Source organism: Schistocerca cancellata, chromosome 3 (genome assembly GCF_023864275.1).
Source record: "Schistocerca cancellata isolate TAMUIC-IGC-003103 chromosome 3, iqSchCanc2.1, whole genome shotgun sequence".
Lineage (NCBI taxonomy): Eukaryota > Metazoa > Arthropoda > Insecta > Orthoptera > Acrididae > Schistocerca > Schistocerca cancellata.
The window spans coordinates 924,261,464-924,286,724 of NC_064628.1; the positions used below are offsets into that span (position 1 = coordinate 924,261,464).

The 25,261-nt window shown below is 45.7% G+C and overlaps 1 protein-coding gene across 1 annotated transcript in view; it reads right to left on the reverse strand.

The window, feature by feature from the left end:
* Window positions 1–25,261, reverse strand: part of LOC126176003 (uncharacterized) — a 298,262-nt gene that overhangs the window by 55,402 nt on the left and 217,599 nt on the right. Inside the window, exon 2 of the mRNA XM_049923120.1 lies at window positions 73–250. Within this exon, the coding sequence (XP_049779077.1) occupies window positions 73–142 (70 nt within the window). The 5' untranslated portion in view covers window positions 143–250. The remainder of the gene's footprint in view (window positions 1–72; window positions 251–25,261) is intronic.

Sequence of the window (25,261 nt, forward strand, 5' to 3'; positions counted from 1 at the left end):
GAAAGTTGGTCACTGCGTAACGGCCATCTTATCCTGAGCGGATTATTTTTCTTTTTTTTTCCCCCTACTCACCGAATCGGCTGACGGGCGAATCGACGCCGTGCGAGTAGGAGTGCGGGGGCGACACGAAGCTGACGCGCATCGAGGACTGCGGCCCGGCCACGGGCGAGGCCGTCACTGTCAGCGTCGTCAGGGCCAGCAGCACCAGCGGCAGCCGCAGTAGCACCAGCGGCAGCGGCGTTCTCGGTGTCTGCAACAACAACGACAGCAACGTGTCAACAACTCGGCTGCCAGCTACACGGGGCCGGCGTGTTGCACACTCTTCAGCAGTTGAATCAGATACAGGAAACCAGTCAAGCGAAGGATTGTGTCAGGGAACGGCCTGGAGTGGGAGTCCAGTACAAATGAAACAAAGGTGAGCAGGACAGGCCGATAGTAGGTGAACCAAGACAATTCTTTGGTGGCCACATTGAGGCATTGCGGCGCTTCTTGCAGTGTTCATGCTTACTTCCCTTCATATTTGTGGACAACGGAATGGAAGTAGCAATTTATTGAAGTGTGCCTTACGTAAATTTCAGAAATTTTACTCAAAAACTCTCCGATGTAAATATTAGGGTTTGCTCCTTATAAAGTAACGCATATGATCGTTATGTTGCTAACTCTGTGGTTGTAGGAGTGGGCAGTCCGTTTTCGTCTTTGTTATGTTCAGGAAATTATTATCGCTTAAGGGGGGTAGGACGTCAAACGGGCCGACTTCGAGAAGGAGAGGCACCACAGGATATTTTAATTCGCAATTTTACAAATAAATTCATAAAACTTTGTCAGCATGACCAGGAAGGATTCAGTATTCACACCCATAGCAGCGGAAGTTCAAAAACATGAAAAAATAATTTTTCTTAAAAGTGAAATTTCATGATTTTTTTCACTTACTGTTGGTTGCATTTGTTGCTATAGGTACACTTTTCTTCATAAGTAATAGAGATTCCTCGATGAATTTTGCACAGCTTACAAAACATACTTACAGGTGTATGAAACTCTAGAATTTATTTCATCGATGAAAAAATCAATGGGCTGTTACATTTTAAACTTCGTGTTTAGAGAAAACTCTAATTTTATAGTTAATTATCTAAATTTTTACTACAGTTTTTAAGAGATTTGGGAAATTCTAGAGCTTCATACACCTCTAAGTATGGTTTGTATACTGTGAAAATTTCATCGAAGAATCTCTCTTACCTATAAAGAAAAGTGTACCTACAGCAAAAATTCACCCAATACTAAGTGAAAAAATGATGAAATTTCACATGTAAAAAAAATTGTTTTGTTATGTTTTTGAACTTCCACTGCTATGAGTGTGAATCCTGAATCCTTCCTGGTCATGCTGACAAACTTTTATGTATTTATTTATAAATGTATAGACACTGGAAATTAAAATGTCCTGTGGTGCCTCTCCTGCTCCAAGGCCGCCCGTTTCACGTCCTACCCCCCTTAAAGCAACCGAACTGAAATTCAAGGATGTTCGTCGGGTCTAGGGTGGGAGTGTTACGTAGAAAGGAAAAGATACGTATTCTGTTACTGGAGTACTGGTTACTTTCGATTGTGCGATGTACCTAGAGTCCGTAAGCGTTGTTGGTAAAACACAGTCTCACGTGATACAGATAAAACTGGGGAGCTATCAAAGTAGAGCATTCTGCCAGTGGCTGGTAGCAACTCCCGACATTTGTGACAATGATTCGTTTCACTTCTTTTTTACGTCCGCGTCGCAACGAGCGAATATTTCTCAAACATTAATAGAGACTTAAGCCTCTATGTCGCACGTTGTAGTATAAGTTATTGCATCACGATAGAAGAGTGCGTTAATTTCAAGAACAGAAATCCCAAATGTTGAATCCGAAACTCGATTTAGCGTGGACTCCACGAGACACTGAAAGCGTTGGGGAGCCGTCCGGGCTCATGACAACACGACGCCCGACTGCGTTCCAGTTGTGCTGACGTAAGCAGGACTGAGCAACTGTGGAACTGCTACAGCCAGCCGCACCGTCAAATCCTCAGCCATCGTGTCGTACAGTGGTCATTCGAGAAGGAGCCTCACAGGAAGTTTTGCCTACAAAGGTTTGCGTCACAGAGCTTTTCGTTAATGTACTCGTTCTGAGCCAGCCGAGTCACCAAAACCGCGATTTCCCTGACTCACTTCAGATGGAACTTTGGAAAGCTTGCTGTGCCAACGCAACCGCCGAATTCCTTTCTCAGTTCTTATCCACTAAAACTCAGGCACTGTTTCTAATGACCTCGTTCTCCGCGAGACATTACAGCTTGCCCGATGTTTCCATTTTCGAGAGGAGCAAATCGCCATGATATAATTCTAATTTGCGATGATCATCACATTGATTACGTCACAGACGATTTCTTTTGTGGTGTTTGTTCAGCGTCCTTTCAAAATGGCTCTGAGCACTATGGGACTTAACATCTATGGTCATCAGTCCCCTAGAACTTAGAACTACTTAAACCTAACTAACCTAAGCACATCACACAACACCCAGTCATCACGAGGCAGAGAAAATCCCTGACCCCGCCGGGAATCGAACCCGGGACCCCGGGCGTGGGAAGCGAGAACGCTACCGCACGACCACGAGCTGCGGACAGCGTCCTTTCCAAGCGACCTTTATGTCAATAGACCGCTAAATTTTAACCTTTATTGCTCTTTACCCAAAATTCATCTTAGTAAGGAAAGTATGGATGATATTGTAAGAAGAACAATACATTTTCTCAACAAGATGTGGCGAGTCTTGTGATGTATAATTCTGTCCAGGTAGCATGGTTCACGTGATAACAGACGTCCGACTGACGGAGTAATATAGTTCTACTTTTAAATTTACGAACATGACAGTGTCGTCTCGCAATGAGGCACTAGCTGAGTCACTGGACTTTCGTTGTGCGACCATTGGTCCAAACGAGATCTTACCATTAACCGTTGCAGACAATGGGTAATCTCCAGGCACCATACCGTGGTAGTCAGCTTTGTAATGAAAGACGAGAGCTTGTCTTCAGATAAACTTATAAAAGCGTCACATCTGTGATGTACTTGGATTCGTACTCATAGTTTGGCGGTTTCTAAAATCTACACTACTGGCCATTAAAATTGCTGCACCACGAAGATGACGTGCTGTCGACGTGAAATTTAACCGACAGGAAGAAGATGCTGTGATATGCAAACGATTAGCTTTTCAGAGCATTCACACAAGGTTGGCGCCGATGGCGACACCTACAACGTGTTGACATGAGCAAAGTTTCCAACCGATTTCTCATACACCAACAGCAGTTGACAGGCGTTGCCTGGTGAAACGTTGTTGTGATGCCTCGTGTAACGAGCAGAAATGCGTACCATCACGTTTCAGACTTTGATAAAGGTCGGATTGTAGCCAATCGCGATTGCGGTTTATCGTATCGCGACATTCCTGCTCGCGTTGCTCGAGATCCAATGACTGTTTGCAGAATACGAAATCGGTCGGTTCAGGAGGGTATACGGAACGCCGTGCTGGATCCCAACGGCCTCGTATCACTAGCAGTCGAGATGACAGGCATCATATCCGCATGGCTGTAACGGATCGTGCAGCCACGTCTCGATCCCTGAGTCAACAGATGGGGACGTTTGCAAGACAACAACCATCTGCACGAACAGTTCGACGACGTTTGCAGCAGCATGGACTATCAGCTCGGAGACCATCGCTGCGGTTACCCTTGACAGACAGGAGCGCCTGCGATGGTATACTCAACGACGAACCTGGGTGCACGAATGGCAAAACGTCATTTTTTCGGATGAATCCAGGTTCTGTTTACAGCATTATTATGGTCGCATCCGTGTTTGGCGACATCGCGGTGAACGCACATTGGAAGCGTGTATTCGTCATCGCCACACTGGTGTATCACCCGTCGTGATGGTATGGGGTGCCATTGGTTACACGTCTCGGACACTTCTTGCTCGTATTGATGGCACTTTGAACAGTGGACGTTACTTTTCAGATGTGTTACGACCCGTGGCTCTACCCTTCATTCGATCCCTGCGAAACCCTACATTTCAGCAGGATAATGCACGATCGCATGTTGTAGGTCCTGTACGGGCCTTTCTGGATACAGAAAATGTTCGACTGCTGCCCTGGCCAGCACATTCTCCAGATCTCTCACCAATTGGAGACGTCTGGTCAATGGTGCCCGAGAAAAAGGCTCGTCACAATAGGCCAGTATCTACTCTTGATTAACTGTGGTATCGTGTTGAAGCTGCATGGGCAGCTGTACCTGTACACGCCATCCAAGATCTGTTTGACTCAATGCCCTTGGCGTATTAAGGCCGTTATTACGGCCAGAGGTGGTTGTTCTGGGTACTGATTTCTCAGGATCTATCCAGCCAAATTGCATGAAAATGTAATCACATGTCAGTTCTAGTATAATATATTTGGCTAATGAATACCCGTTTATCATCTGCATTTCTTCTTCGTGTAGCAATTTTAATGGCCAGTAGTGTATATAAACTAAGGGCCAAATGTCCTGAAAGACTAACATAACTGCGAACCTAACACACAGAGAAGTAATACTTGAGGTGGTTATTGGGGCCTATAATGAGCTACGAAGTGGGATGAAAAAGACCATTACGATCCCCACTTGTACAGTAAAATAACATACATAAAGGTATTCAACTTTTAATGTTTGAAAAGAGCATTTGGAACTAGGAACAAAGTAACTAAAATTTAGTGCTTATAAACGAATGAAAACATACGGAATTAAAGTGAATTATAATCACGATCACGAGAACAAATTACAGCGGTAGACGTGTCATGGAGCTAGTACCAACAGACGCCGCTAGACCGCGGCACGATCTAAAATTCTAACCGACATCAAGATCTACCATGCTGTGGCATGAAGTGCTGTAGCCGTCCTCCTCGGTAGATGTATGGTCAGGGCGGCAGATTGCGAATCAAAGATGTCCGAGTTCGATTACCGGCCAGGGCGGATGTTTTCTCCGCTCGGGGTTTTGGTTTTATGGTGTCCTTAAAAATAGACTGTTCGAGACCTTCGAGACGTGATCAAACCCAGCGCTATAGGAACAAAAGGCATATGAACAGCTACATTATCAAAAAAGAAATTTAAACGTAAATAATCGTCGGAATCAAACCATCTCAATCAGAGCTTAGCATAGTCTACACCCCCATAAAATTCCACGATCTCTGTGACAAATTAACCGTGGGTTAAAAACTCTGTGAAATTTAGAAATGGGAGATGTGACAGAATGATACAGTGAGGCGGACTGTGAATTGCGTTGGGCGGGTCGTTTTCTTTCTTTCACGACAGTTAGGGCCGTCTTCAAATCAATTCAGGTCCGGCGCACATTTTCACGAGACAGAAAGTTTCATTCAAGCAGTCCTGTCCAGGAACAGAGGTTGATTTTGGAAACTATAACTTTTGCGTGTCTAGTTGTCTTCATACACTCCTGGAAATTGAAATAAGAACACCGTGAATTCATTGTCCCAGGAAGGGGAAACTTTATTGACACATTCCTGGGGTCAGATACATCACATGATCACACTGACAGAACCACAGGCACATAGACACAGGCAACAGAGCATGCACAATGTCGGCACTAGTACAGGCTGCTATTCTCCCATGGAGACGATCGTAGAGTTGCTGGATGTAGTCCTGTGGAACGGCTTGCCATGCCATTTCCACCTGGCGCCTCAGTTGGACCAGCGTTCGTGCTGGACGTGCAGACCGCGTGAGACGACGCTTCATCCAGTCCCAAACATGCTCAATGGGGGACAGATCCGGAGATCTTGCTGGCCAGGGTAGTTGACTTACACCTTCTAGAGCACGTTGGGTGGCACGGGATACATGCGGACGTGCATTGTCCTGTTGGAACAGCAAGTTCCCTTGCCGGTCTAGGAATGGTAGAACGATGGGTTCGATGACGGTTTGGATGTACCGTGCACTATTCAGTGTCCCCTCGACGATCACCAGTGGTGTACGGCCAGTGTAGGAGATCGCTCCCCACACCATGATGCCGGGTGTTGGCCCTGTGTGCCTCGGTCGTATGCAGTCCTGATTGTGGCGCTCACCTGCACGGCGCCAAACACGCATACGACCATCATTGGCACCAAGGCAGAAGCGACTCTCATCGCTGAAAACGACACGTCTCCATTCGTCCCTCCATTCACGCCTGTCGCGACACCACTGGAGGCGGGCTGCACGATGTTGGGGCGTGAGCGGAAGACGGCCTAACGGTGTGCGGGACCGTAGCCCAGCTTCATGGAGACGGTTGCGAATGGTCCTCGCCGATACCCCAGGAGCAACAGTGTCCCTAATTTGCTGGGAAGTGGCGGTGCGGTCCCCTACGGCACTGCGTAGGATCCTACGGTCTTGGCGTGCATCCGTGCGTTGCTGCGGTCCGGTCCCAGGTCGACGGGCACGTGCACCTTCTGCCGACCACTGGCGACAACATCGATGTACTGTGGAGACCTCACGCCCCACGTGTTGAGCAATTCGGCGGTACGTCCACCCGGCCTCCCGCATGCCCACTATACGCCCTCGCTCAAAGTCCGTCAACTGCACATACGGTTCACGTCCACGCTGTCGCGGCATGCTACCAGTGTTAAAGACTGCGATGGAGCTCCGTATGCCACGGCAAACTGGCTGACACTGACGGCGGCGGTGCACAAATGCTGCGCAGCTAGCGCCATTCGACGGCCAACACCGCGGTTCCTGGTGTGTCCGCTGTGCCGTGCGTGTGATCATTGCTTGTACAGCCCTCTCGCAGTGTCCGGAGCAAGTATGGTGGGTCTGACACACCGGTGTCAATGTGTTCTTTTTTCTATTTCCAGGAGTGTATTTTGAAGCCATCCAAAGGTAACGACGGACCAGGGAGTTTTTGACGTCCGCGCTTTCTCTTGAGAGGAGGCTCCATCCCCTCCCGAAACATCTTACACAATCGATTCAGTAAATCCCAAGACTCAATTTTTGTTCGAGAAGAAAGTCAAGCTATTATTCACATAAATATGGAACTGTATAGACTGACGTTTCTTGCATTAACGGTGTTCTTTGTGTAGCTGTGGCAACAAGCTGTTTTCAGATCCGCTGTGATGCGTATTTTAAGCAGAATGTGACGGGTATTCTGAACGTCTTTCCATTGAAATGTTTTGCCAATATGTTCTAGAGGAGCTACAATCGGTGCTGCCTGCGTATGGCAAACGAAGGGTGGAGAAAAATTCGCGCACACGGTTCTCGCAACGCGATTCCTCACATACTGGCAATGCAAAAATGTCTGTCACAGAATTTCGTCCTGCGCATATTTCGGGCAGTAAATGGACGTTAAAGACTGGCAGTCTGGCAACACTGTAATCACATGTACGGTAACTACCTCTATCAGCAAATACAGCAGTGCTGTACATTACGTGCTGTGGATAGCGTTTTGGGTTAGCACGTAACAGGTCGAGGGTTCGATTCTGGCTTATTTGCTTTTATTTGCAAGAAGTAGTCTCCGTGGTACGATATCTTAGTCGACATACGGCGATTACAGTGGGTGTCCTACAAAATATTTGCAGTTACGTAATACGAACACAGAAATGGAAGTACGATAAACGATACAACCGTTTTCATCGGTCACCTTTAAAAGAAGCATTTTGCACGTCGTGGGCGCGAATTGTTTCGCGTCACGGCATTTACTAGATTCCAAACCTGTTATCTGTGTAGCCTCCCCGAATGGGCCCTTCTGAATTATTAGCAAAGCACGTCGCTGGCCCTACTGAAGACGTAAGACCCTAACGAAACGTAATGGGCCTGAACGTGGCAAGAATAGTAGTTGGTATTAGTCAAAGGGACCATTGGGGAAGGGTACACACAAAAACAAGTTTGGAATCTAGTAGATGCAGTGGTGCGAAACAGTTCGCGTCCACGACATGCAAATGTTTCTTTAAAAGCTGAACAACGAAAACGATTGCATTTCCATTTCTCAGTTCGTGTAACGTAAGACGCCAGATATTGTACCACACAGACTACTTTTGGCAACTAAGAACGAATAAGCCTCGACGCAGAACTGAACCCTCGACCTTCTGCGCTGTAGCCCAAAACTCTATCCCTGACAGAGGTAGTTACCGTACACGTGATTATACGAGGTGCATTCAAGTTCTAAGGCCTCCGATTTTTTTTCTCCGGACTGGAAAGAGATATAAACATGCGCACTGTTTTAAAATGAGGCCGCGTTCATTGTCAATACGTCCAAGAGATGGCAGCACCGTATGGCAGATGGAATTTTACCGCCAGCGGCGAGAATGAGAACTGTTTTAAATACTTAAAATGGCGACGTTTTCCTTACGCGAACAGCGTGAATCATTCGTTTTCTGAATTTGCGTGGTGTGAAACCAATTGAAATTCATTGACAGTTGAAGGAGAGATATGGTGATGGAGTTATGGATGTGTCGAAAGTGCGTTCGTGGGTGCGACAGTTTAATGAAGGCAGAACATCGTGTGACAACAAACCGAAACAACCTTGGGCTCGCACAAGCCAGTCTGACGACATGATCGAGAAAGTGGAGAGAATTGTTTTGGGGGATCGCCGAATGACTGTTGAACAGATCGCCTCCAAAGTTGGCGTTTCTGCACACAATCCTGCATGACGACCTGAACATGCGAAAAGTGTCATCCAGGTGGGTGCCACGAATGCTGACGGACGACCACATGGCTGCCCGTGTGGCATCTTGCCAAGCAGTGTTGACGCGCAATGACAACATGAATGTGACTTTCTTTTCGTTGGTTGTGACAATGGATGAGACGTGAATGCCATTTTTCAATCCAGAAACAAAGCGCCAGTCAGCTCAATGGAAGCACACAGATTCACTGCCACCAAAAAAATTTCGGGTAATCGAGAGTGCTGAAAAAATGATGGTGTCCCTGTTCTGGGACAGCGAGGGCGTAATCCTAACCCTTTGCGTTCCAAAGGGCACTACGGTAACAGGTTCACCCTACGAAAATGTTTTCAAGAACAAATTCCTTCCTGCACTGCAACAAAAACGTCCGGGAAGAGCTGCGCGTGTGCTGTTTCACCAAGACAACGCACCCGCACATCGAGCTAACGTTACGCAACAGTTTCTTCGTGAAAACAACTTTGAAGTGATTCCCCATGCTCCCTACTCACCTGACCTGGCTCGTAGTGACTTTTGGCTTTTTCCAACAATGAAAGACACTCTCCGTGGCCGCACATTCACCAGCCGTGCTGCTATTGCCTCAGCGATTTTCCAGTGGTCAAAACAGACTCGTAAAGAAGCCTTCGCCGCTGCCATGGAATCATGGCGTCAGCGTTGTGAAAAATGTGTACGTCTGCAGGGCGATTACGTCGAGAAGTAACGCCAGTTTCATCGATTTCGGGTGAGTAGTTAATTAGAAAAAAAATGGGAGGCCTTAGAACTTGAATGCACCTCGTAGTGTTGCCAGGTTGCCACTCTGTAAGGTCCATTTACTGCCAGATATATGCGCAGGACGAAATTTTGTGAGAGTAATTTTTGTATTGCCAGTATGTGAAGAATTTCACTCCGAAATCCGAGTGCGAGAATCTCTCTTCACCCTGTACATAAAGCGATAATAATTTTTTCATATAATTTAGTATTTTATTTCGAGGTAGTCCCGAAACAAAGCTAGGAAATGCTAGCACATTGCCGCAGTTCCTCGTACAGGGTATCCTTTTCAACTAACGGTAAAGCTGCAGCACCTGAGTTATTAGCGATCCAGTAGCTAATAATTTACCGAATAGTCGCCGCTGAGAGAGAAGGAGTGAGTGGCAAAACCTGCCACTTGACCAGACGTGACATTGAGAAAACTGGCTTCATCTACGAATAAAAAAAGTCCAGTCATGGCAGCGCGCCTAAGTAATTGTAAGAGTGTAGCTGTGATTAGTTGAGGTGACGCTAGCACTGTCGTGTAGATGACAATAACTACCGCAGTACAATAACGGTTCACATTATTATACAACCAAATGCAATTGCCGGCAGGTGACAGGTATCCGAAAGATGGACGTTGAACTGGAAGGGCGAAAGAGAGCATGCTGTTTCTGGTTAGTTATCTTTGATATGTATGCACTGCCTGACCGCACTATTATAGTTATCCTACAGTGAGGTGAAAAAGTCGTGTCCGACCTCCTCCTTTTGCTCAGCATAGGGCAGCAACCAGACGTGGCACGGACTTTGGAAGTCCCCTGCAGAAATTCTGAGCCATTATGCCTGTATAACAACCGATAGAGAAAGCTTTTGACAATGTTGACTGGAATACTCTCTTTCAAATTCTAAAGGTGGCAGGGGTAAAATACAGGGAGCGAAAGGCTATTTACAATTTGTACAGAAACCAGATGGCAGTTATAAGAGTCGAGGGACATGAAAGGGAAGCAGTGGTTGGGAAGGGAGTGAGACAGGGTTGTAGCCTCTCCCAGATGTTATTCAATCTGTATATTGAGCAAGCAGTAAAGGAAACAAAAGAAAAATTCGGAGTAGGTATGAAAATCCATGGAGAAGAAATAAAAACCTTGAGGTTTGCCGATGACATTGTAATTCTGTCAGAGACAGCAAAGGACCTGGAAGAGCAGTTGAACGGAATGGACAGTGTCTTGAAAGGAGGATATAAGATGAACATCAACAAAAGCAAAACGAGGATACTGGAATGTAGTCGAATTAAGTCGGGTGATGCTGAGGGAATTAGATTAGGAAATCAGACACTTAAAGTAGTAAAGGAGTTTTGCTATTTGGGGAGCAAAATAACTGATGATGGTCGAAGTAGAGAGGATATAAAATGTAGACTGGCAATGGCGAGGAAAGCGTTTCTGAAGAAGAGAAATTTGTTAACATCGAGTATAGATTTAAGTGTCAGGAAGTCATTTCTGAAAGTATTCGTATGGAGTGTAGCCATGTATGGAAGTGAAACATGGACGGTAAATAGTTTGGACAAGAAGAGAATAGAAGCTTTCGAAATGTGTTGCTACAGAAGAATGCTGAAGATTAAATGGGTAGATGACATAACTAATGAGGAAGTATTGAATAGGATTGGGGAGAAGAGAAGTTTGTGGCACAACTTGACCAGAAGAAGGGATCGGTTGGTAGGACATGTTCTGAGGCATCAAGGGATCACCAATTTAGTATTGGAGGGCAGCGTGGAGGGTAAAAATCGTAGGGAGAGACCAAGAGATGAATACACTAAGCAGATTCAGAAGGATGTAGGTTGCAGTAGGTACTGGGAGATGAAGAAGCTTGCACAGGATAGAGTAGCATGGAGAGCTGCATCAATCCAGTCTCAGGACTGAAGACCACAACAACAACAACAACAACAACAACAACAACCCATAACTGCGAAAGTGATGCCGGTGCTGGATTTTGTGCACCAACTGACCTATTGATTATGTCCCATAAATCTCAGACGGGATTTATGCCGGACGATCTGGGTGGCCAAACCCTTCGCTTAGAATGTTCTTCAAACCAATCGCGAACAGTTGTGGTACACTGTCATCCATAAAAAGTCCAGTGTTTGGGAAAATATCTGCTAAAGGTCTCCAAGAAGTCGAACATCCAGAGGAACCAGTCCAGACTGAAGCGCCTAGAACCACTCGGCCACAGAGGCTGGCGTGAATGAAGTGCTAATACGTCTTCACGGTATCTGGATCCATGCTGTCTGCAGTTTTGAGGGAACCGCCTCATTATATCGCTTTGACTGGAGGGAAATACGACAGCCGGCAGCTGTGACAGAGAGGTTCTAGCCGCTTCAGTCTGGAACCGCGCTGCTGCTACGGTCGCAGGTTCGAATCCTGCCTCGAGCATGGATGTGTGTGATGTCCTTAGGTTAGTTAGGTTTCATTAGTTCTAAGTCTGGGGGACTGATGACCTCAGATGTTAAGTCCCATATTTCTCACAGCCATCTGATCTGGAATACGACATGGCCGTGTTGCTTTGACGGGCCGATATTTGTTTCTGGCCGCCACCAGCCACTCATTCCTCTAATGACACAAGGTCCGTCTCCTCAACAGCGATGCCATAGCGTATACCGGAGTGATTCGCGCAATTAAACTGGCTGGAGTTAATTTCCTATTACCATGTGACCAGTTCTCCAACACTGTAACAGAATCTTCCCCAGTCCCTGCAGCTGGTGAAGGGCGTCCTAATTGTACTGAACTCTCCGCTCCGCAGTGTGCAGCAGCTGGATGACCTACAAAGAATTCGGGGAATCGAATTCGATGGGGAACTTTTTTCTCATGATGACATTTCATCCGCTGCAGCGTCCTAAAAATTGCTTGAAGTTCAGCATTGACCTTTCTACCTGTTCTATTCTTAATTTCATTCTTCTTTCAACTGGTTTCATGCTGCCCTTCATCTCTATCTTGTGTTTATCCTTTTCTATTACACCAAAATCAATACCTTCCATATAGACTGATTTTTCTCATTTTCAGAAGACAGAAGGAGCGATTTGTTTTACTCTTTAAAAAAATTCTAAAACCAAAGTCGCATAAATATTTCTTTATCTAAAAGAACCGGTTTCGACAGACTTTGGTGTCTTCGTCAGGTCTTAAAAACCGTTTTGATATCAAACCTCTTCATTTTAAGCTGAACCTCACTCCAAGTTGTCATGTGGATAAAAAAAGTACATTATAAAATGTTTGTCGTACCTAAAATATCTAAAAACATAAAGCTCTATGTTTTAAAATATTTCAGTTATGAGAAACCTTTTACAATGTGCTGTTTGTTGTGTCTAGACAAGACAGCCTAGACACAATGAGAGGAAGCCGAAAGGCACGCGCTTAAACTCACGCAGGCTGGCGTGAGGTTTGAAACAGGATACGTAATGAATGCTATAAAGAAAAGTACGTAGCTTCTGGAATACTTAACTTTAATCGACATTTGTAGAACATCGCTCTTGATGATACATTAATAGAATCTCAATATCAATTGAATACGGCGCCTTGCTAGGTCGTAGCTGAAGGCTATGCTAACTATCGTCTCGGCAAACGAGAGCGTAATTCTCAGTGAACCATGGCTAGCAACGTCGGCTGTACAACTGGGGCGAGTGCTAGTACGTCTCTCTAGACCTGCCGTATGGCGGCGCTCGGTCTGCCATCACTGACAGTGGCGACACGCGGGTCCGTCGTATACTAGCGGACCGCGGCCGATTTAAAAGCTACCATCTAGCAAGTGTGGTGTCTGGCGGTGACACCACACTGTTCTTATCCACATGACAACTTGGCGTGAGGTCCAACTAAAAATGAACACGTCCGATAGCAAGAAGAGTTTTTGAGACCTGAAGATGACCGCAAAATCTGTCAAAAATTGTTGTTTTAAATAAAGAAGTATTTATGCAACTTTGGCATTAGAAATTTTTTCAGCAGCTGTACATATACTAATATTTCTGCCGTTCCACGAATTTCCGCCTCTGCCGCCTGTTCCAGTGCGAGTTTACTGTTCCTGTAAGCCAAAGCAGGTACCCCGCCATGCTGTCCCTTCTTCAGGTCAAGAGTTTCCACAACTGTATTTCGACAGCTGTTCCTTCTAGGACATCTCTATTTTGGAATTTATCTGTCCGATTACTTCTCAACACCATTAATTAAGACAACATTTCAAATAGTCTAAAATTCTTCCCCTCAGGTACAGATGTTCTGAGCTACTTTTCGCTTACTCCTTGTCAGCCGTATCAGAAATTATCCTACAGGAGATGGCTGAAAGCAGCGAAGAACAGAAATACGTATGTTCCGAACGCATTTTGATAGTGAATTATGAGATGTGACAGAATAAAATCCTCAAATTAGTTATCAAGCAAGCGTGGAGAATCATCGACAGAAATGGGAGTAGCTTCTGGCGTGCTCCAGGGAGGTGTGTTGGAACCGTTGTTGTTCATGTTATATTTAATGATGATCTGGAAAAAAGAAGAAAAAGCTACGGAAAAACTAAATCAGATCTTGATAAGATTTGAAAGTGGTGTAAAGATGGGCAACTTGCTTCAGATATACAGAAATGTAAAATTATTTACTTTATAAAAAAAAGAAAGGTAATGAAAACGGGGTATCCAATGTCTATAATATCAACAAGTCCCATTTGAAATCTACCAACTCATGCAAATAGCCAAGTGCAGCAGTTTGTAGGGATATGAAACGGAATCATCGCCGGCCGAAGTGGCCGTGCGGTTATAGGCGCTGCAGTCTGGAACCGCGAGGCCGCTACGGTCGCAGGTTCGAATCCTGCCTCGGGCATGGATGTGTGTGATGTCCTTAGGTTAGTTAGGTTTAAGTAGTTCTAAGTTCTAGGGGACTAATGACCTCAGAAGTTGAGTCCCATAGTGCTCAGAGCCATTTTTGAACGGAATCATCACAAAGGTAGAGTCGTAGGTAAGACTGAGGGCCGATTAAGCTTCATTGGCAGTCAGTCTCCAGATGAGACTGCTTGTAGATTGCTTGTGCGTGTCATCCTGAAACACTGCTCAAGTGTGCACCAAATACGTGTAACAGGGGATATTGAACTTATACAGTGAAAAGCAGCACAAAAGGTCACAGGTTTTTTTGAGTCACTGAAGAAGGTACTGAAAGGACTGACTCCTGAAGATAGATGGAAATTACAAAATTTCAAAAGGGGGTATTAAGTGAAATATCGTTGTCGGCTCCAATCTCTCCAACTCAGATTATAAAATTTACTTCCAACAGAGACACTTGATTTTCATAAGTTTTAAGTAGAATAATACCGGCTTTAAATCAAACAATGATTTATTTACATTACAGATAACAAATTGTTTTAATTGTAAACATAAATATGAAACTAAACACCACATTATGAGAAAAGCTGCTCTATAGTACGCAAAACTAAATATTTTAAATCTTGCATAAGCTTCCAGCGTTTCCTCTGGACAGTCATTCTAAAACAATATTTTATCCACAATTTTCGCTGCCAACGCCTTCGCATTGCTCTAAAGGATTATTCCACAATGATGGCAGAGGTGTTGCCATCTAAAGGCTCATTCCATCTTCTTAATGTGCCATAGCACATTCGAAGCAGGTGAACTTTCTGTATTTGTTTGCTGTGCAAGCTGTTGCCTTGCGATGACTCCAAAAGTCATATATCGCCCTTGTTCCATGCATATCGTCATGTATTTATTCTAATAAATAGAAAACGCTTCAATCACTCTCATATTGTGGCGTTAAGAAAATGATATTACCTTGCAATTGTCGAGAGCTTCTTTCTGAAATGCTTTTTCATATTCGAAGTATTTCCCGAAAACTTCAAATTTTGGAAAAAGATTTTGCACCTTACTTAGTTATTATCAAGTTTATAGAAACATTGCCATGATTCACTTTTGGTAGCCGTAGAGGCTCTGGAACATATTGACAAAAGCTTTCAGTGGAAAGATATCCAGAACTGTCGTCACATTCCGCTTAAAATGCACCTTCTTGAGCACATATTTGCGTTTTAAGAAGAACATGAAATCTGCTTGGACCAAATCGGACTAAAATGGGGTGGGCGGAGAGAGGAGAGCAGGGGTGTTTGAGGACTGCTGACTCTGCAATTCTTGCACTTAAACGGTTGTAAATAACAATACAAAAACAAACAACGACATAGAATCGCGAAAACAAAGGGACTCGAAGTGGACGAACCGCTAACGAAACTCTGCCAAGGTTGGCGAAGTGTCGCAAAACATTTTCGTGCACTCGCCCTGTCGCACAGGCGACACCTCTCGTTAAGTTGGCCTGCTGGTGCTCCCTCGTACCGGGCTGGTAGCCAAGTCCTGCGCCAGTTACACGATTCGCAGACATTCAGAACATTTTCACACGAATAGCGCTGCACGCAGGCAGCTGGGGTGCACGTATTCCGCACCTGGGGGTAACGTGGTGGCTACAGCAAAGGCATACGGCTAAGCCTTATACTCTCTACATCAAACGCGTCCATAACCACGCCGACCCTGTCGTGATGCGGGACAAATGCACAAGAAAAAGAAGAAGACTGAGATGAGGTCGTGACACTTTTTTTCATGCCCGTAGAAACACTCGCCGTGGACGCCGCATGTGGTCACACTGATGTGGTTGGGCAATACGTAGGCTGAGCGACAGTTCCTCCCGTCGATCCACACCTTCCCCGGAATTCCTATCTGAAACACCTGAGAATCGGCTGGTTGGAAACCGGAGCAGTTGGCGTCCTTGGCTGCAGCGGTTTGCGTCCGCTGTGTTCCCGCTCTGAACAGCCCGCGGCGCTCGCGTGCAGCTATCGAGTGTCAGAACTAGGGTCGCTGATAAAGTATCGACACATCGACATACTTTCCTATACTATCGATTCATCGCTCGGGACTTCGCAGGCGATAAATCGACATCAAAACTGCAGTATCCAGTGCCAATACTTTTATTATACACACATCAAAAACATTTTGCATCACTTCGGTTTCGGGAGTTTCGGAACCGGTACAGAAAATTGGAATAGAGATCAACATAAACATCATTTCCGTCCTTTTTATGGCTCATGAGAACCACACATTGCATGTTGTACCACCATACAGCGAGACCTTAGGAGGTGGTGGTCCAGACGGCTGTACACACCGGTACCTCTAATACCCAGTAGCGTGTCCTCTTGCATTCATGCATGCCTGTAATCGTCGTGGCATACTATCCACAAGTTCATCAAGGCACTGTTGGTCCAGATTGTCCCACTCGTCAACGGCGATTCGGCGTAGATGCCTCAGATTGGTTGGCGGGTCAGGTCCTCCATAAACAGCCCTTTTCAATCTATCCCAGGCAGGATTCAAGTCTAGAGGACATGCTGGTTGATGTGTTGGCAGAAGAGCCAACACCGTATAGCTAGAGGAGGCCGAAATGCACGCGTTAAGCTCACGCAGACTGGCGTGAGGTCTGGAACAGTAAAGTAGTTGAGTCTAGTAAGAAAAGAACGTAGTTGCTGGAATACTTAACTTTATTCCATAATTGGTGAACATCGCTCTTGTTGATACATAAGTGCAATCTCAATATACTGGTAATGGCGCCTTGCTAGGTCGTAGCAAATGACGTAGCTGAAGGCTATGCTAACTATCGTCTCGGCAAATGAGAGCGTATTTGTCAGTGTAGCTTCGCTAGCAAAGTCGGCTGTACAACTGGGGCGAGTGCTAGGACGTGTCTCTAGACCTGCCGTGTGGCGGCGCTCGGTCTGCAATCACTGACAGTGGCGACACGCGGGTCCGACGTATACTAGCGGACCGCGGCCGATTTAAAGGCTACCACCTAGCACGTGTGGTGTCTGGCGGTGACACCACACTGGTCCCTCTAGTCGAGCGATGTCGTTATCCTGAAGGAAGTCATTCACAAGATGTGCACGATGTGGGCGCGAATTGTCGTCCATGAAGACGAATGCTTCGCCAATATGCTGCCGATATTGTTGCACTTTGGGTCGGAGGATGGCATTCACGTATCGTACAGCCGCTATGGCGCCTTTCATGACCAACAGCGACGTACGTCGACCCCACATAATGCCACCCCAAAACAGTGGGGAGTGTAAGCTGACCGGGTCGTCTCCGAACACGTCTCCAAAGGTTGTCTGGTAGAAGACGCATGCGACACTCATCGGTGAAGGGAACGTGGTGCCAGTCCTGAGCGGTTCATTTGACATGTTGTTGGGCCCATCTGTACCGCACTGCATAGTATCGTGGTTGAAAAAATGGACCTCGCCATGGACGTCGGGAGCGAAGTTGCGCGTCGTGCAGCCTATTGCGCACAGTTTGAGTCGCAACACGACGTCCTGTGGCTGCACGAAACGCATTATTCAACATGGTGGCGCTGCTGTCAGGATTCCTCCGAGCCATAATCCATAGGTAGCTGTCACCCACTGCAGTAGTAGCCCTTGGGCGGCCTGAGTGGGGCATGCCATTGACAGTTCCTGTCTCCCTGTATCTCCTCCATGTCCGAACAACATCGCTTTGGTTCACACCGAGACGTCTGGACTCTTCCCTTGTTGAGAGTCCTTCCTGCACAAAATAACAATGCGGACGCGATCGAACCGCGGTATTGACAGTCTAGGCATTGTTGAACTACAGACAACACGAGCCGTGTACCGCCTTCCTGATAGAATGACTGGAACTGATCGGCTGTCGGACCTCCTCTGTCTAACAGGCGCTGCTCCTGCGTGGTTGTTTACGTCTTTGGGCGGGTTTAGTGACATCTTTGAACAGTCAAAGGGACTGTGCCTGTGATACAATATCAACAGTCAATGTCTATCTTCATGAGTTCTGGGAACCAGGGTGATGTAAAACTTTTTTGTTGTGTGTATATTTCTCACAATTTTCGGTAAATATTTGAAGTTGTTCTTTTAAAATTGCAGTAGAACATAATTTTACTTTTACTGTGTGAGGGAGTCTTACTAGTTTTTGAGCTTTCATTATGTCTAATCTTCCTCTCTGACTGTGTGAAGCAAGTACATGCGGCACAAAAGAAGAAGTCCGATTGCACGGTTGTGGAAGGGTGAGGCTGGCGGTGCGTATGGAACAACAAGATTCTCGCTGGGAAGAAACAACACGATCCTATTTTTTCACCTCGGCATTCTTAAAAAATAGTTGCTGAAAACGAACAAAAATGTAAATGACAAGATTGGTCTATGCGGTGGACGGAGACGCGTGGGGGGAAATGCTGACGTAATCGTTGCTCGATGCTACGAACAGGAACTACAACGTTAGGTGCAGCACGCAATTTTGACACTACAGTTGCTAGATCACTGGCGTTGGCAGAAATGGAAAAACAAGGAAGTCGACATGAAGTGGTCCAGACAAATCTGATATGTGACGAAACCCAACGACGGACCCGTCGGACGCCTTTTACTGAACCACTTACATGCAGTTACCATTGTTAGCAAAGTGGTTACCACCAAGCGTGAGTGTGCATCGTCTTCCTTTAAATTCTTGCTCTAATGGGAATAGTCAGGCTACTGACTTGTTGACACACAGAATATTTGATACTAAATCAGTACTTAAATATACAACTCTAAAAACTGGCAGTATATATACATTCTGCTGCCGATCTTCTTACAGGCTGGTACGTCGATAATTTTTCCGTCTACACTTCGATACTTCCTTTCGATATATTGAGAGCCGGTAATGATGTCTTTTTTAAATATCGATATACCGGATGCCGATATTTTTGAAAATAACGGCAATCCTGGTCAGAACGAGACGTCCGCGCCTGGGAAACCACTGTTCGCGACATGTGGCCGCCGCCATAGTTGGTCTCAATAGCTGTCCTGATGATGTCGACCACTCGAAATGTTTCGCCTACTCTACATGTGACCTTCAGCACTGTGACAGTGGATACAAAACGCCGGTGACAGTCAACTGCGAGTAATTGCATAAAACAATTCATTTGTTTCGGCAACTGTTGGAGTGGCCTTCTTCAGAAGGATGGTAAACTCTATTCTTTCCTTCAATTACTTCCGTAAAAAATTTTATTACATGATGTTTTGTTTATCTTCGTCCAACGTCATTGTCCAACAAGGTGGAGGAGACCTGTCAGAGCTACAGGAAGTGGACAAAAATACGTGAACATCAAAAACATACTTAATACGGCGTCGGAAAACAGTTGGCAGTCAAAAGAGCTTCTAGCCGTGTCGGAATCGATAAATACAGGTCCCGTACCTTTTTCAAGCAAATCTTATACCATAGATAGTGTTGAGGATCAGTGGACAAAGTTCAAAACCATCGTACAATATGCGTTAGATGAGTATGTGCCAAGCAAGATCGTAGGAGATGGAAAATTGCCACCGTCGTACAACAACCGAGTTAGAAAACTGCTGCGAAAGCAAAGGGAACTCCACAGCAAACATAAACATAGCCAAAGCCTTGCAGACAAACAAAAATTACGCGAAGCGAAATGTACTGTGAGGAGAGCTATGCAAGAGGCGTTCAATGAATTTGAAAGTAAAGTTCTACGTGCTGACTTGGCAGAAAATCCTAAGCGGTTGGTGGATCAAAACAAAATGTGCAGACACTCTGTGACCAAAATGGTACTCAAACAGAGGATAACAGACTAAAGGCCGAAATACTAACTGTCTTTTTCCGAAGCTGTTTCACAGAGGAAGACTGCACTGTAGTTCCTTCTCTAGATAGTCGCACAGATGACAGAATGGTAGATATCGAAATAGATGACAGAGGAATAGAAAAACAATTAAAATCGCTCAAAAGAGGAAAGGCTGCTGGGCCTGATGGGATACCAGTCCGATTTTACACAGAGTACGCGAAGGAACTTGCCCACCCCCTTCTTGCAGCGGTGTACCGTAGGTCTCTATAAGAGCGTAGCGTTCCAAAGGATTTGAAAAGGGCACAGGTCATCCCCGTTTTCAAGAAGGGACGTCGAACAGATGTGCAGAACTATAGACCTATGTCTCTAACGTCGATCAGTTATAGAATTTTGGAACACGTATTATGTTCGGGTATAATGGCTTTTCTGGAGACTAGAAATCGACTCTGTAGGAATCAGCACGGGTTTCGAAAAAGACGATCGTGTGAAACCCAGCTCACGCTATTCGTCCACGAGACTCAGAGGGCCATAGACACGGGTTCACAGGTACATGCCGTGTTTCCTGTCTTCCTCGAGGCGTTCAATTCAGTTCCCCACAGTCGTTTAATGAACAAAATAAGAGAATATGGACTATCAGACCAATTGTGTGATTGGATTGAAGAGTTCCTAGATAACATAACGCAGCATGTCATTCTCAATGGAGAGAAGTCTTCTGAAGTGAGATAATTTTTGGTGTGCCGCAGGGGAGTGTCGTAGGACCGTTGCTATTCACAATATACATAAATGACCTTGTGGGAAACATCGGAAGTTCACTGAGGCTTTTTGCGGATGATGCTGTAGTATATCGAGAGGTGGTAACAATGGAAAATTGTACTGAAATGCAGGAGGATCTGCAACGAATTGACGTATGATGCAGGGAATGGCAACTGAATCTCAATGTAGACAAGTGCAATGTGCTGCGAATACATCGAAAGAAAGATCCTATATCATTTAGCTACAATATAGCAGGACAGCAACAGGATGCAGTTAATTCCATAAATTATCTGGGAGTAGGCATTAGGAGTGATTTAAAATGGAATGATCATATAAAATTGATCGTCGGTAAAGCAGATGCCAGACTGAGATTCAATGGAAGAATCCTAAGGAAATGCAATCCGAAAACAAAGGAAGTGGGTTACAGTACATTTGTTCGCCCACTGCTTGAATACTGCTCACCAGTGTGGGATCCGTACCAGATGGGGTTGATGGAAGTGATAGAGAAGATCCAACGGAGAGCAGAACGCTTCGTTACAGGATCATTTAGTAATCACGAAAGCGATACGGAGATGATAGATAAACTCCAGTGGAAGACTCTGCAGGAGAGACGCTCAGTAGCTCGGTACGACCTTTTGTTGAAGTTTCGAGAACATACCTTCACCGAGGAGTCAAGCAGTATATTGTTCCTTCCTACGTATATCTCGCGAAGAGACCATGAGGATAAAATCAGAGAGATTAGAGCCCACACAGAGGCATACCGACAATCTTTCTTTCCACGAACAATACGAGACAGGAAAAGAAGGGAGAACCGATGGAGGTACTCAAAGTACACACCGTCAGGTGGCTTGCGGATTATGGATGTAGATGTAGATTCTCTTTGCAAAATAGTCTAGGTAACGGTTATGGAGGTGAATAGTGATAACGCACCATTTTCTCCAGAGTTGATCACAAGGGTTCAATAATAACTAAGATCTGGTGACTGTACTTGCCAGCGGAGATGCGACAATTCATTCTCGTGCTCACAAAATCGGTCCTGGACGATGCGAGCTGTTTGAGTAGCTCTGAACACAGCATCACCACTGGGGAACAAACGTTGTACCACTAGATTTACCTGGTCAGCCAAAATGGTCACGTAGTCCTTGGCAGTAGCGCGACTTTGCACAATAACGATGAGCCCCATGAAATACGAGCTTCATTCAAGTTCTAAGGCCTCCGATTTTTTTTCTCCGGACTTGAAAGAGATAGAAACATGCGCATTGTTTTAAAATGAGGCCGCGTTCATTGTCAATACGTCCCAGAGATGGCAGCACCTTACGGCAGATGGAATTTTACCGCTAGTGGCGAGAATGAGAACTGTTTTAAATACCTAAAATGGCGACGTTTTCCTTACTTGAACAGCGTGCAATCATTCGTTTCCTGAATTTGCGTGGTGTGAAACCAATTGAAATTCATCGACAGTTGAAGGAGACATGTGGTGATGCAGTTATGGATGTGTCGAAAGTGCGTTCGTGGGTGCGACAGTTTAATGAAGGCAGAACATCGTGTGACAACAAACCGAAACAACCTCGAGCTCGCACAAGCCGGTCTGACGACATGATCGAGAAAGTGGAGAGAATTGTTTTGGGGGATCGCCGAATGACTGTTGAACAGATCGCCTCCAGAGTTGGCATTTCTGTGGGTTCTGTGCACACAATCGTGCATGACGACCTGAAAATGCGAAAAGTGTCATCTAGGTGGGTGCCACGAATGCTGACGGACGACCACATGGCTGCCCGTGTGGCATGTTGCCAAGCAGTGTTGACGCGCAACTACAGCATGAATGGGACTTTCTTTTTGTCGGTTGGGACAATGGATGAGACGTGAATGCCATTTTTCAATCCAGAAACAAAACGCCAGTCAGCTCAATGGAAGCACACAGATTCACCGCCACCAAAAAATTTCGGGTAACCGCCAGTGCTGAAAAAATGGTGTCCATGTTCTGGGACATTGAGGGCGTAATCCTTACCCATTGCGTTCCAAAGGGCACTACGGTAACAGGTGCATCCTACGAAAATGTTTTGAAGAACAGATTCCTTCCTGCACTGCAACAAAAACGTCCGGGAAGGACCTGTACCACGATATGACTCTCTACATCATCACCGAACCTCAGCCATGTGTCACCCTCAGGACGTAAACGCAGCTAGAAGTTGGAAGCAGTGTGTAAGCAGACTCATCCGACCAGATGAGTTTCTTCCATTGCTTCGGTGCCACGTTCCGGCCGTTTCCATCACTGATCAGTGGTTTTAGGAATTCCAGCTCGACCTATAATTCCCTCCTTATAGAGCTCCCTTCGTGTTCTTTTGGTGCTGACAGCGTTCTGGAGTGACTTTCGCAGCTGTCGACCCCTAGGTTTTCGCCATAGCTCTTTCCACTGACCGTCCTCCACGTTCACTTGTCCGCAGTATGACTTAGCGAATGATGTTTTAGCGCTCTCCATGTACGCGATATAAATCTTTGATATGGTGCCTCTTGAAACACCAAATACATTACTGGCCATTAAAATCGCTACACCTCAAGGATGACGTGCTACAGACGCGAAATTTAACCTACAGGAAGAAGATGCTGTGATATGCAAGTGATTAGCTTTTAAGAGCATTCAGACAAGGTTGGCACCGGTGGCGACACCTACAACGTGCTGACATGAGGGAACCGATTTCTCATACACAAACAGCAGTTTCCCGGCGTTACCTGGTGAAACGTTGTTGTGATGCCTCGTGTAAGGAAGAGAAATGCGTACCATCACGTTTCCGACTTTGATAAAGGTCGGATTGTAGCCTATCGCGATTGCGGTTTATCGTATCGCGACATTGCCGCTCGCGTTGGTCGAGATCCAATGACTGTTAGCAGAATATGGGATCGGTAGGTTCGGGAGTGTAATACGGAACGCCGTGATGGATCCCAACAAACTCGTATCACTAGCAGTCGAGATGACAGGCATCTTATCCGCATGGCTGTAACGGATCGTGCGACCACGCCTCGATCCCTGAGTCAACAGATGGGGACGTTTGCAAGACAACAACCATCTGCACGAACAGTTCGACAACGTTGGCAGCAGCATGGACTATGAGCTCAGAGACCGTGGCTGCGGTTACCCTTGACACTGCATCACAGACAGCAGCGCCTGCGATGGTGTACTCAACGACGAACCTGGGTGCACGAATGGCAAAACGTCATTTTTTCTGATGAATCCAGGTTCTGTTTACAGCATCATAATGGTCGCATCCGTGTTTGGCGACATCGCGGTGAACGCACATTGGAAGCCTGTATTCGTCATAGCCATACTAGCGTATCACTCAGCGTGACGGTATGGGGTGCCATTGGTTACACGTCTCGGTCACCTCTTGTTCGCATTGACGGCACTTTGAACAGTGGGCGTTACATTTCAGATGTGTTACGACCCGTGGCTCTACCCTTCATTCGATCCCTACGAAACCCTACATTTTAGCAGGATAATGCACGACCATATGTTGCAGGTCCTGTACGGGCCTTTCTGGATACAGAAAATGTTCGACATCTGCCCAGGCCAGCACATTCTCCAGATCTCTCGCCTATTGAAATCGTCTGGTCAATCGTGGCCGAGCAGCTGGCTCGTCACAATACGCCAGTCACTACTCTTGATGAACTGTGGTATCGTGTTGAAGCTGCATGGGCAGCTGTACCTGTACACGCCATCCAAGCTCTGTTTGACTCAATGCCCAGGCGTATCAATTCCGTTATTACGGACAGAGGTGGTTGTTCTGGGTACTGATTTCTCAGGATCTATGCACCCAAACTACGTGAAAATGTAATGACATGTCAGTTCTAGTATAATATATTTGTCAACGAATACCCTTTTATCTGCATTTCTTCTCGGTGTAGCAATTTTAATGGCTAGTAGTGTATTTCGGCTATCTTGCTAATGGAAGCACACGCCACATTAGCGCAAACAATTTACTCACGTTCGAATTCATTCAGCTGGGACAGATGCACTCGCAACAACACAGAACACTGTTCTGACCTCAATTGACGAAAGTATTGAGGACATTGCACACGCCCCTTTCGTGTCAAATTCAAGAATACAACCTGCAGGCTTGGCTCGCGTTTCCATTGACGTTCTAGAATACATTTCTCGGTCAGTTTCCATATTTTTGTCTAACGCCCTTATATAAAAGCAGTTAAAGTGTGAGTAAGGTCTAAAAGTGTAGCGGTAAAGCTATTTTTTCAGTCTTTAAAACATAGAATTCTCACTGGCTTACTTTAAATTGTAGTGTCGTTAATAAAAATTAAATATAACTAGTTCATTTGCGCTGAACTGTTAAGTTAAGGCAGCAATTTGAAAACCACATTTGCAATGTGTAAACGACTACTATTTACGCCGTACAGCAAGTGGTGTCGGGGCGGACAGTTTAATATGACACGCGCCGCTCAAGAGTTTCAGTATCCACTCGACCCGTAGGCCAC